The 14,697-nt window shown below is 42.9% G+C and overlaps 1 protein-coding gene across 3 annotated transcripts in view; it reads left to right on the plus strand.

The window, feature by feature from the left end:
• Positions 1-14,697, plus strand: part of LOC123993861 (contactin-5-like) — a 253,341-nt gene that overhangs the window by 54,851 nt on the left and 183,793 nt on the right. For all 3 annotated transcript variants that reach the window (XM_046296320.1, XM_046296321.1, XM_046296322.1), the window contains exons 3-5: positions 869-1,050; positions 4,179-4,315; positions 10,958-11,087. In XM_046296320.1, the coding sequence (XP_046152276.1) occupies positions 869-1,050; positions 4,179-4,315; positions 10,958-11,087 (449 nt within the window). The remainder of the gene's footprint in view (positions 1-868; positions 1,051-4,178; positions 4,316-10,957; positions 11,088-14,697) is intronic.

A 14,697-nucleotide genomic window follows, 5' to 3' on the forward strand; every position in this document is an offset into this window, starting at 1 on the left:
ATAATCCTGTCAAATATCCACTCTCCAGTCTCCTATCCTGTCAAATATCCACTCTCCAGTCCCCTATATAATCATGTCAACTGTCCACTCTCCAGTCCCCTATATAATCCTGTCAACTGTCCACTCTCCAGTCCCCTATATAATCCTGTCAACTATCCACTCTCCAGTCTCCTATATAATCCTGTCAACTATCCACTCTCCAGTCCCCTATATAATCCTGTCAACTATCCACTCTCCAGTCTCCTATATAATCCTGTCAAATATCCACTCTCCAGTCCCCTATATAATCCTGTCAAATATCCACTCTCCAGTCCCCTATATAATCCTGTCAAATATCCACTCTCCAGTCTCCTATCCTGTCAAATATCCACTCTCCAGTCTCCTATATAATCCTGTCAAATATCCACTCTCCAGTCCCCTATCCTGTCAAAATATCCACTCTCCAGTCTCCTATCCTGTCAAATATCCACTCTCCAGTCTCCTATATAATCCTGTCAAATATCCACTCTCCAGTCCCTATATAATCCTGTCAACTATCCTCTATCCAGTCCTGTTACCTAGGATATTAACCCTCTCCTCTCCTGCTAGTCCTGTTACCCAGGATTTTAACCCTCTCCTCTCCTGCTAGTCCTGTTACCTAGGATATTAACCCTCTCCTCTCCTGCTAGTCCTGTTACCTAGGATATTAACCCTCTCCTCTCCTGCTAGTCCTGTTACCTAGGATATTAACCCTCTCCTCTCCTGCTAGTCCTGTTACCTAGGATATTAACCCTCTCCTCTCCTGCTAGTCCTGTTACCTAGGATATTAACCCTCTCCTCTCCTGCTAGTCCTGTTACCTAGGATATTAACCCTCTCCTCTCCTGCTAGTCCAGTCCCGACAATCACATGGAGGAAGATGAACGGTAACATCCCCAAGAAGGCTCGTCTGAGGAAGTCCCAGGCTGTTCTGGAGATCCCTAATGTACAGCTGGAAGATTCAGGGACCTACGAATGTAAAGCAGAGAACCCCAGAGGAGTAACAGTCTTTAAGGGACACATCCAGGTCTACAGTAAGTTATGTGATGGTTGGACTGGAGTCACATTGTTCTGGTGTTAATATGGTATTGGTAAAGACTGCGGTGCTTTTGTTTCATTGTTTTATTGGGCAGTTTGTTCTGGTTTGGACTTGACTGATACTACTAGGATTCTAGTGTGTTTGGCGGTTATAAAGACTAATTATTGTTGTGCCCATTCTCTAAACCAGTCTGCTATTCATCTTCTGGTCCTGTCCCTGATACCTACTGTAGAATATCTTTCAACCCAGTCCTGTGATCTCCCTGATAACTACTGTAGAATATCTGTCAACCCAGTCCTGTGTTCTCCCTGATAACTACTGTAGAATATCTATCAACCCAGTCCTGTGTTCTCCCTGATAACTACTGTAGAATATCTGTCAACCCAGTCCTGTGTTCTCCCTGATACCTACTGTAGAATATCTATCAACCCAGTCCTGTGTTCTCCCTGATACCTACTGTAGAATATCTTTCAACCCAGTCCTGTGATCTCCCTGATAACTACTGTAGAATATCTGTCAACCCAGTCCTGTGTTCTCCCTGATACCTACTGTAGAATATCTATCAACCCAGTCCTGTCTGCTCCCTGCTACCTACTGTAGAATATCTGTCAACCCAGTCCTGTCTGCTCCCTGCTACCTACTGTAGAATATCTGTCAACCCAGTCCTGTCTGCTCTTATCTGGAGGAGAATGTCACTGACTGAGATTAAGTGGGCATTATGTCATCAATGGAAAAAATACCTGTAGTCTGCGACATGTTTTACAGTGATTAGGTTTGGGAGAGGAAGTCGAATGGATTATCATCTGTCATGTAGTCTTACTGAATAGTGTCAACTTCCTGTTCTTCTCTCCCTGTTCAGTTTTTGTTGCTGTTTATGTTTACGTCACAAATAACTAATTGTTCAAAGATGATTTGTTTCATTCTATTACTATGCAGATGCACATAGAGGTACATTTGTAGTTTTTCATATTATTTAGCCACTTGTATAATGGCTAGGTAATACTGCCGACCAAACACCCACCTGATTGAATGAAGACAAGACCAAACACCCACCTAATTGAATGAAGACAAGACCAAACACCCACCTAATTGAATGAAGACAAGACCAAACACCCACCTGATTGAATGAAGACAAGACCAAACACCCACCTGATTGAATGAAGACAAGACCAAACACCCACCTGATTGAATGAAGACAAGACCAAACACCCACCTGATTGAATGAAGACAAGACCAAACACCCACCTGATGAATTGAAGACAAGACCAAACACCCACCTGATGAATGAAGACAAGACCAAACACCCACCTGATTGAATGAAGACAAGACCAAACACCCACCTGATGAATTGAAGACAAGACCAAACACCCACCTGATGAAGACAAGACCAAACACCCACCTGATTGAATGAAGACAAGACCAAACACCCACCTGATGAATTGAAGACAAGACCAAACACCCACCTGATGAATTGAAGACAAGACCAAACACCCACCTGATGGAATGAAGACAAGACCAAACACCCACCTGATTGAATGAAGACAAGACCAAACACCCACCTAATTGAATGAAGAGAAGACCAAACACCCACCTGATGAATTGAAGACAAGACCAAACACCCACCTGTTGAATTGAAGACAAGACCAAACACCCACCTGATGAATTGAAGACAAGACCAAACACCCACCTGATGAATTGAAGACAAGACCAAACACCCACCTGATGAATTGAAGACAAGACCAAACACCCACCTGATGAATTGAAGACAAGACCAAACACCCACCTGATGAATTGAAGACAAGACCAAACACCCACCTGATGGAATGAAGACAAGACCAAACACCCACCTGTTTGAATGAAGACAAGACCAAACACCCACCTGATGAATTGAAGACAAGACCAAACACCCACCTGATGAATTGAAGACAAGACCAAACACCCACCTGATGAATTGAAGACAAGACCAAACACCCACCTGATGAATTGAAGACAAGACCAAACACCCACCTGTTTGAATGAAGACAAGACCAAACACCCACCTGATGAATTGAAGACAAGACCAAACACCCACCTGATGAATTGAAGACAAGACCAAACACCCACCTGATGAATTGAAGACAAGACCAAACACCCACCTGATGGAATGAAGACAAGACCAAACACCCACCTGATGAATTGAAGACAAGACCAAACACCCACCTGATGAATTGAAGACAAGACCAAACACCCACCTGATGAATTGAAGACAAGACCAAACACCCACCTGATGAATTGAAGACAAACATCTTTCTGTGTCGGACTGGTATCATCCTGTTAAAGAGATTGAATTTAAGGAATGTAAAGTCACTTGTTGTGTTGTTTGATTGGATGTTTTTTCAGGGTGATATGGCCTTTTATCTGTGTTTTGATTGGATGTTTTTTCAGGGTGATATGGCCTTTTATCTGTGACAAGACCAAACACCCACCTGATTTTGATTGGATGTTTTTTCAGGGTGATATGGCCTTTTATCTGTGTTTTGATTGGATGTTTTTTCAGAAGGTGATATGGCCTTTTATCTGTGTTTTGATTGGATGATTACAGGAAGTGTCTGAGAGAGTGTGTGTGTGTGCATGGGATGAGTAGCCAGGGAATATTGGTGCCCAGGAAGCATGTCGTCCCAAGGCTGTGGAAAGTGTGTGTGTGTGTGTGTGTGTGTGTGTGTGTGTGACAAGTGTGTGTGTGTGTGTGTGTGAAGACAAGTGTGTGTGTGTGTGTGTGTGTGTGTGTGTGTGTGTGTGTGTGTGTGTGTGTGTGTGTGACCAAACACCCACCTGTGTGAGATAGATAGATAGATAGATAGATAGATAGATAGATAGATAGATAGATAGATAGATAAATAGATAGATAGATAGATAGATAGATAGATAGATAGATAGATAGATAGATAGATAGATAGATAGATAGATAGATAGATAGATAGATAGATAGATAGATAACACAGGAGTGAATATCTAAGGGGGAGGTCTCTAACTAACAAACTGAAACACTGGAGGGGAAAACATCATCCTCTATAATACTGTTGTGTCATCCAGCTCAAACACACCATACTCTATAAGGATGTTCATCTGTTCTCTCCTCCCCAGCCTTCCCCCAGTGGATCAGCACAATAAATGACAGCCAGTTGGACAGTGGAGATCAGCTGCACTGGGAGTGCAAGGCCACAGGGAAGCCTAGACCCACCTACCGCTGGCTCCGCAATGGAGAGCCGCTCACACCACAGGTACTCATACCACAGCTACTCACACACCGGGAACCACACACACCACAGGTACTCACAACCAGGTACTCACACCACAGCTACTCACACACCGGGAACCACACACACCACAGGTACTCACAACCAGGTACTCACACCACAGGTACTCACACCACAGCTACTTGACACACCGGGAACCACACACACCACAGGTACTCACAACCAGGTACTCACACCACAGCTACTCACACACCGGGAACCAAACACACCACAGGTATGACAACCAGGTACTCACACCACATCTACTCACACAGCACAGGTACTCACACCACATGTACTCACACCACAGGTACTCATGATGACAGGTGCTCACACCACAGCTACTCACACACCACAGGTATTGACACCACAGGTACTCAAACACCACAGCTACTGACACCACAGCTACTCACACACCGGGAAACACACACCACAGGTACTGACACCACAGGTACTCAAACACCACAGCTGTTTGACACACCACAGGTACTCACACCACAGGTACTCACACCACAGCTACTCACACACCGGGAACCACACACACCACAGGTACTCACAACCAGGTACTCACACCACATCTACTCACACACCGGGAACCACACACACCACAGGTACTCACAACCAGGTACTCACACCACATCTACTCACACCACAGGTACTCACACACAGGTACTCACACCACAGCTACTCACACACCGGGAACCACACACACCACAGGTACTCACAACCAGGTATTCACACCACATCTACTCACACAGCACAGGTACTCACACCACAGGTACTCACACCACAGCTACTCACACACCAGGAACCACACACACCACAGGTACTCACAACCAGGTACTCACACCACATCTACTCACACCACAGGTACTCACACACAGGTACTCACACACCGGGAACCACACACACCACAGGTACTCACAACCAGGTACTCACACCACATCTACTCACACACCACAGGTACTCACACCACAGGTACTCACACACCGGGAAACACACACACCACAGGCACTCACAACCAGGTACTCACACCACATCTACTCACACACCACAGGTACTCACACCACAGCTACTCACACACTGGGAACCACACACACCACAGGTACTCACCACCAGGTACTCACACCACATCTACTCACACACCACAGGTACTCACACACAGGTACTCACACTACAGGTACTCACACCACAGCTACTCACACACCGGGAACCACACACACCACAGGTACTCACAACCAGGTACTCACACCACATCTACTCACACAGCACAGGTACTCACACCACAGCTACTCATACCACAGGTACTCACACTCAGGGAACCACACATACCACAGGTACTCACACCACAGGTACTCACACCACAGGTACTCATACCACAGGTACTCACACCACAGGTACTCACACATACCACAGGTACTCACACATACCACAGGTACTCACACCACAGGTACTCACACACAGAGAAGAACACACAGGCAGGAAGTTACAAGATGCACAGCAATTATTTAGGCAATTTCCAGTTCTAGAATATACAGCAATTATTTGGGAAATTTCCAGTTCTAGAATACACAGCAATTATTTAGGCAATTTACAGTTCTAGAATACACAGCAATTATTTAGGCAATTTACAGTTCTAGAATACACAGCAATTATTTAGGCAATTCCCAGTTCTAGAATACACAGCAATTATTTAGGCAATTTACAGTTCTAGAATACACAGCAATTATTTAGGCAATTCCCAGTTCTAGAATACACAGCAATTATTTAGGCAATTCCCAGTTCTAGAATACACAGCAATTATTTAGGCAATTCCCAGTTCTAGAATACACAGCAATTATTTAGGCAATTCCCAGTTCTAGAATACACAGCAATTATTTAGGCAATTCCCAGTTCTAGAATACACAGCAATTATTTAGGCAATTCCCAGTTCTAGAATATACAGCAATTATTTGGACAATTTCCAGTTCTAGAATACACAGCAGAGACATTTCAACAGTCAAATAATAAGGTATGACAATAACCCTGTCCTGTGGTCTGACAGTCAAATAATTATGTATGTCATTCTGCCTCTTACCTGTGACCTTATTCATGATGCAGCACTAACTCTTACCTGTGACCTTATTCATGATACAGCACTAACTCTTACCCGTGACCTTATTCATGATACAGCACTGCCTCTTACCTGTGACCTTATTCATGATACAGCACTGCCTCTTACCTGTAACTGTATTCATGATACAGCACTGCCTCTTACCTGTGACTCTATTCATGATACAGCACTGCCTCTTACCTGTAACTGTATTCATGATACAACACTGCCTCTTACCTGTAACTGTATTCATGATACAGCACTGCCTCTTACCTGTGACTCTATTCATGATACAACACTGCCTCTTACGTGTGACTGTATTCATGATACAACACTGCCTCTTACCTGTATTCATGATACAGCACTGCCTCTTACCTGTGACTCTATTCATGATGCAGCACTGCCTCTTACCTGTATTCATGATACAGCACTGCCTCTTACCTGTATTCATGATACAGCACTGCCTCTTATCTGTGACTCTATTCATGATACAGTACTGCCTCTTATCTGTGACTCTATTCATGATACAGCACTGCCTCTTACCTGTGACTCTATTCACGATACAGCACTGCCTCTTACCTGTGACTCTATTCATGATACAGCACTGCCTCTTACCTGTGACTCTATTCATGATACAGCACTGCCTCTTACCTGTATTCATGATGCAGCACTGCCTCTTACCTGTGACTGTATTCATGATACAGCACTGCCTCTTATCTGTGACTCTATTCATGATACAGCACTGCCTCTTATCTGTGACTCTATTCATGATACAGCACTGCCTCTTACCTGTGACTCTATTCACGATACAGCACTGCCTCTTACCTGTGACTGTATTCATGATACAGCACTGCCTCTTACCTGTGACTCTATTCATGATACAGCACTGCCTCTTACCTGTATTCATGATGCAGCACTGCCTCTTACCTGTGACTGTATTCATGATACAGCACTGCCTCTTACCTGTGACTCTATTCATGATACAGCACTGCCTCTTACCTGTGACTCTATTCATGATACAGCACTGCCTCTTACCTGTATTCATGATGCAGCACTGCCTCTTACCTGTGACTCTATTCATGATACAGCACTGCCTCTTACCTGTGACTCTATTCATGATACAGCACTGCCTCTTACCTGTATTCATGATACAGCACTGCCTCTTACCTGTGACTCTATTCATGATACAGCACTGCCTCTTACCTGTATTCATGATGCAGCACTGCCTCTTACCTGTGACTGAATTCATGATACAGTACTGCCTCTTCCCTGTATTCATGATACAGCACTGCCTCTTACCTGTGACTCTATTCATGATACAACACTGCCTCTTACGTGTGACTGTATTCATGATACAACACTGCCTCTTACCTGTATTCATGATACAGCACTGCCTCTTACCTGTGACTCTATTCATGATGCAGCACTGCCTCTTACCTGTATTCATGATACAGTACTGCCTCTTACCTGTAGTCATGATACAGTACTGCCTCTTACCTGTATTCATGATACAGCACTGCCTCTTACCTGTATTCATGATACAGCACTGCCTCTTACCTGTATTCATGATACAGTACTGCCTCTTCCCTGTATTCATGATACAGCACTGCCTCTTACCTGTATTCATGATACAGTACTGCCTCTTCCCTGTATTCATGATACAGTACTGCCTCTTCCCTGTAGTCATGATACAGTACTGCCTCTTCCCTGTAGTCATGATACAGTACTGCCTCTTACCTGTATTCATGATACAGTACTGCCTCTTCCCTGTATTCATGATACAGTACTGCCTCTTCCCTGTATTCATGATACAGCACTGCCTCTTACCTGTATTCACGATGCAGCACTGCCTCTTATCTGTGACTGTATTCATGATACAGCACTACCTCTTACCTGTGACTCTATTCATGATACAGCACTGCCTCTTACCTGTGACTCTATTCATGATACAGCACTGCCTCTTACCTGTATTCACGATGCAGCACTGCCTCTTATCTGTGACTGTATTCATGATACTGCACTGCCTCTTACCTGTATTCACGATGCAGCACTGCCTCTTATCTGTGACTGTATTCATGATACTGCACTGCCTCTTACCTGTATTCATGCTACAGTACTGCCTCTTACCTGTCTTCATGATACAGCACTGCCTCTTACCTGTATTCATGATACAGCACTGCCTCTTACCTGTATTCATGATACAGCACTGCCTCTTACCTGTATTCATGATACAGCACTGCCTCTTACCTGTATTCATGATACAGCACTGCCTCTTACCTGTATTCATGATACAGCACTGCCTCTTACCTGTATTCATGATACAGCACTGCCTCTTACCTGTATTCATGATACAGCACTGCCTCTTACCTGTCTTCATGATACAGCACTGCCTCTTACCTGTATTCATGATACAGCACTGCCTCTTACCTGTATTCATGATACAGCACTGCCTCTTACCTGTATTCATGATACACCACTGCCTCTTACATGTGACTCTATTCATGATACAGCACTGCCTCTTACATGTGACTCTATTCATGATACAGCACTGCCTCTTACATGTGACTCTATTCATGATACAGCACTGCCTCTTACATGTGACTCTATTCATGATACAGCACTGCCTCTTACATGTGACTCTATTCATGATGCAGCACTGCCTCTTACATGTGACTCTATTCACGATACAGCACTGCCTCTTACATGTGACTCTATTCATGATGCAGCACTGCCTCTTACATGTGACTCTATTCATGATGCAGCACTGCCTCTTACATGTGACTCTATTCATGATACAGCACTGCCTCTTACATGTGACTCTATTCATGATGCAGCACTGCCTCTTACATGTGACTCTATTCACGATACAGCACTGCCTCTTACATGTGACTCTATTCATGATGCAGCACTGCCTCTTATCTTTGACTGTATTCATGATACAGCACTGCCTCTTACCTCTTACTGTATGGATCTCCCTATGGGTGGAGATGGTGAATGGAGTATGTTGTGTTTCAGAACAGGGTGGAGATGGTGAATGGAGTATGTTGTGTTTCAGAACAGGGTGGAGATGGTGAATAGAGTATGTTGTGTTTCAGAACAGGGTGGAGATGGTGAATGGAGTATGTTGTGTTTCAGAGCAGGGTGGAGATGGTGAATGGAGTATGTTGTGTTTCAGAACAGGGTGGAGATGGTGAATGGAGTATGTTGTGTTTCAGAACAGGGTGGAGATGGTGAATGGAGTATGTTGTGTTTCAGAGCAGGGTGGAGATGGTGAATAGAGTATGTTGTGTTTCAGAGCAGGGTGGAGATGGTGAATAGAGTATGTTGTGTTTCAGAGCAGGGTGGAGATGGTGAATAGAGTATGTTGTGTTTCAGAGCAGGGTGGAGATGGTGAATGGAGTATGTTGTGTTTCAGAGCAGGGTGGAGATGGTGAATGGAGTATGTTGTGTTTCAGAGCAGGGTGGAGATGGTGAATGGAGTATGTTGTGTTTCAGAGCAGGGTGGAGATGGTGAATGGAGTATGTTGTGTTTCAGAACAGGGTGGAGATGGTGAATGGAGTATGTTGTGTTTCAGAGCAGGGTGGAGATGGTGAATAGAGTATGTTGTGTTTCAGAGCAGGGTGGAGATGGTGAATGGAGTATGTTGTCTTTCAGAGCAGGGTGGAGATGGTGAATAGAGTATGTTGTGTTTCAGAGCAGGGTGGAGATGGTGAATGGAGTATGTTGTGTTTCAGAGCAGGGTGGAGATGGTGAATAGAGTATGTTGTGTTTCAGAGCAGGGTGGAGATGGTGAATGGAGTATGTTGTGTTTCAGAGCAGGGTGGAGATGGTGAATGGAGTATGTTGTGTTTCAGAGCAGGGTGGAGATGGTGAATGGAGTATGTTGTGTTTCAGAACAGGGTGGAGATGGTGAATGGAGTATGTTGTGTTTCAGAACAGGGTGGAGATGGTGAATGGAGTATGTTGTGTTTCAGAACAGGGTGGAGATGGTGAATGGAGTATGTTGTGTTTCAGAACAGGGTGGAGATGGTGAATGGAGTATGTTGTGTTTCAGAACAGGGTGGAGATGGTGAATGGAGTATGTTGTGTTTCAGAACAGGGTGGAGATGGTGAATGGAGTATGTTGTGTTTCAGAACAGGGTGGAGATGGTGAATGGAGTATGTTGTGTTTCAGAACAGGGTGGAGATGGTGAATGGAGTATGTTGTGTTTCAGAACAGGGTGGAGATGGTGAATGGAGTATGTTGTGTTTCAGAACAGGGTGGAGATGGTGAATGGAGTATGTTGTGTTTCAGAACAGGGTGGAGATGGTGAATGGAGTATGTTGTGTTTCAGAGCAGGGTGGAGATGGTGAATAGAGTATGTTGTGTTTCAGAGCAGGGTGGAGATGGTGAATGGAGTATGTTGTGTTTCAGAACAGGGTGGAGATGGTGAATAGAGTATGTTGTGTTTCAGAGCAGGGTGGAGATGGTGAATGGAGTATGTTGTGTTTCAGAACAGGGTGGAGATGGTGAATGGAGTATGTTGTGTTTCAGAACAGGGTGGAGATGGTGAATGGAGAGCTCATTATCCAGAAGGTCCAACAGGCTGACTCTGGGATGTACCAGTGTGTCGCTGAGAACAAATACGGAGCCATCTACTGCAGCTCAGAACTCAAGATCTTAGGTATGCTGTTCTTTTCTCCTGTTGTTGTTGTTGTTGTTATTGTTTTCATTCCGACACTGTGTACATGTATTTAGTACTTGATACTCATTCCAAATTCACCCCCACAAAAACCGTAAATACTGTAAATAACCTCAGGGAAAACCCAATGTTCTCAACTGTAAATAGCCTCAGGGGAAACCCAATGTTCTCAACTGTAAACAGCCTCAGGGGAAACCCAATGTTCTCAACTGTAAATAGCCTCAGGGGAAACCCAATGTTCTCAAGTGTAAACAGCCTCAGGGGAAACCCGATGTTCTCAACTGTAAATAGCCTCAGGGGAAACCCAATGTTCTCAAGTGTAAACAGCCTCAGGGGAAACCCAATCTATTGACTTAAATCCAGTCATTTCAGGAAGTAAACTAATATTCCAATGTTTCTCATTGCTATGAATGTAAATTTCAGTTAGCTTCCTGAACCAACGTTGCTGCATAACCATCCACTATCTTAGGTCTGTTGTGTTTGTCATTATGTTAAAGAAAGGGTCTGTTGTGTTTGTCATTATGTTAAAGGGGAAGGTCTGTTGTGTTTGTCATTATGTTAAAGGAGAAGGTCTGTTGTGTTTGTCATTATGTTAAAGGAGAGGGTCTGTTGTGTTTGTCATTATGTTAAAGGAGAGGGTCTGTTGTGTTTGTCATTATGTTAAAGGAAGGTCTGTTGTGTTTGTCATTATGTTAAAGGAAGGTCTGTTGTGTTTGTCATTATGTTAAAGGAGAAGGTCTGTTGTGTTTGTCATTATGTTAAAGGGGAAGGTCTGTTGTGTTTGTCATTATGTTAAAGGGGAAGGTCTGTTGTGTTTGTCATTATGTTAAAGGGGAAGGTCTGTTGTGTTTGTCATTATGTTAAAGGGGAAGGTCTGTTGTGTTTGTCATTATGTTAAAGGGGAAAGTCTGTTGTGTTTGTCATTATGTTAAAGGGGAAGGTCTGTTGTGTTTGTCATTATGTTAAAGGGGAAGGTCTGTTGTGTTTGTCATTATGTTAAAGGGGAAGGTCTGTTCTGGTGTGTTTGTCATTATGTTAAAGGGGAAGGTCTGTTGTGTTTGTCATTATGTTAAAGGAAGGTCTGTTGTGTTTGTCATTATGTTAAAGGGGAAGGTCTGTTGTGTTTGTCATTATGTTAAAGGAGAAGGTCTGTTGTGTTTGTCATTATGTTAAAGGGGAAGGTCTGTTGTGTTTGTCACTATGTTAAAGGGGAGGTCTGTTCTGGTGTTTTTGTCATTATGTTAAAGGAAGGTCTGTTCTGGTGTTTTTGTCATTATGTTAAAGGAGAAGGTCTGTTGTGTTTGTCATTATGTTAAAGGGGAAGGTCTGTTGTGTTTGTCATTATGTTAAAGGGGAAGGTCTGTTGTGTTTGTCATTATGTTAATGGGGAAGGTCTGTTGTGTTTGTCATTATGTTAAAGGAGAAGGTCTGTTGTGTTTGTCATTATGTAAAGGGGAAGGTCTGTTGTGTTTGTCACTATGTTAAAGGGGAGGTCTGTTCTGGTGTTTTTGTCATTATGTTAAAGGAAGGTCTGTTCTGGTGTTTTTGTCATTATGTTAAAGGAGAAGGTCTGTTGTGTTTGTCATTATGTTAAAGGGGAAGGTCTGTTGTGTTTGTCATTATGTTAAAGGGGAAGGTCTGTTGTGTTTGTCATTATGTTAAAGGGGAAGGTCTGTTGTGTTTGTCATTATGTTAAAGGGGAAGGTCTGTTGTGTTTGTCATTATGTTAAAGGGGAAGGTCTGTTGTGTTTGTCATTATGTTAAAGGGGAAGGTCTGTTCTGGTGTGTTTGTCATTATGTTAAAGGGGAAGGTCTGTTCTGGTGTGTTTGTCATTATGTTAAAGGAAGGTCTGTTGTGTTTGTCATTATGTTAAAGGAAGGTCTGTTGTGTTTGTCACTATGTTAAAGGGGAAGGTCTGTTGTGTTTGTCATTATGTTAAAGGAGAAGGTCTGTTGTGTTTGTCATTATGTTAAAGGGGAAGGTCTGTTGTGTTTGTCATTATGTTAAAGGGGAAGGTCTGTTGTGTTTGTCATTATGTTAAAGGAGAAGGTCTGTTGTGTTTGTCATTATGTTAAAGGGGAAGGTCTGTTGTGTTTGTCATTATGTTAAAGGGGAAGGTCTGTTGTGTTTGTCACTATGTTAAAGGGGAGGTCTGTTCTGGTGTTTTTGTCATTATGTGAAAGGAAGGTCTGTTCTGGTGTTTTTTCATTATGTTAAAGGGGAAGGTCTGTGGTTTGTCATTATGTTAAAGGGGAAGGTCTGTTGTGTTTTCATTATGTTAAAGGGGAAGGTCTGTTGTGTTTGTCATTATGTTAATGGAAGGTATGTTGTGTTTGTCATTATGTTAAATGGGGAAGGTCTGTTGTGTTTGTCATTATGTTAAAGGGAATGGGTCTGTTGTGTTTGTCATTATGTTAAAGGGGAAGGTCTGTTGTGTTTGTCATTATGTTAAAGGGAAGGTCTGTTCTGGTGTGTTTGTCATTATGTTAAATGGAAGGTCTGTTGTGTTTGTCATTATGTTAAAGGAAGGTCTGTTGTGTTTGTCATTATGTTAAAGGGGAAGGTCTGTTGTGTTTGTCATTATGTTAAAGGGGAAGGTCTGTTGTGTTTGTCATTATGTTAAAGGGGAAGGTCTGTTGTGTTTGTCATTATGTTAAAGGAGAAGGTCTGTTGTGTTTGTCATTATGTTAAAGGAGAAGGTCTGTTGTGTTTGTCATTATGTTAAAGGGGAAGGTCTGTTGTGTTTGTCACTATGTTAAAGGGGAAGGTCTGTTGTGTTTGTCTATGTTAAAGGGGAAGGTCTGTTGTGTTTGTCATTATGTTAAAGGAAGGTCTGTTCTGGTGTGTTTGTCATTATGTTAAAGGGGAAGGTCTGTTGTGTTTGTCATTATGTTAAAGGAAGGTCTGTTCTGGTGTGTTTGTCATTATGTTAAAGGGGAAGGTCTGTTGTGTTTGTCATTATGTTAAAGGAAGGTCTGTTGTGTTTGTCACTATGTTAAAGGGGAAGGTCTGTTGTGTTTGTCATTATGTTAAAGGGGAAGGTCTGTTGTGTTTGTCACTATGTTAAAGGGGAAGGTCTGTTGTGTTTGTCACTATGTTAAAGGGGAAGGTCTGTTGTGTTTGTCATTATGTTAAAGGAAGGTCTGTTCTGGTGTGTTTGTCATTATGTTAAAGGGGAAGGTCTGTTGGTTTGTCATTATGTTAAAGGAAGGTCTGTTCTGGTGTGTTTGTCATTATGTTAAAGGGGAAGGTCTGTTGTGTTTGTCATTATGTTAAAGGAAGGTCTGTTGTGTTTGTCACTATGTTAAAGGGGTTGTCTGTTGTGTTTGTCATTATGTTAAAGGGGAAGGTCTGTTGTGTTTGTCATTATGTTAAAGGGGAAGGTCTGTTGTGTTTGTCATTATGTTAAAGGGGAAGGTCTGTTGTGTTTGTCATTATGTTAAAGGGAAGGTCTGTTCTGGTGTGTTTGTCATTATGTTAAAGGGGAAGGTCTGTTGTGTTTGTCATTATGTTAAAGGAAGGTCTGTTGTGTTTGTCATTATGTTAAAGGGGAAGGTCTGTTGTGTTTGTCATTATGTTAAAGGGGAAAGG

This window comes from Oncorhynchus gorbuscha, linkage group LG13 (genome assembly GCF_021184085.1).
Source record: "Oncorhynchus gorbuscha isolate QuinsamMale2020 ecotype Even-year linkage group LG13, OgorEven_v1.0, whole genome shotgun sequence".
Lineage (NCBI taxonomy): Eukaryota > Metazoa > Chordata > Actinopteri > Salmoniformes > Salmonidae > Oncorhynchus > Oncorhynchus gorbuscha.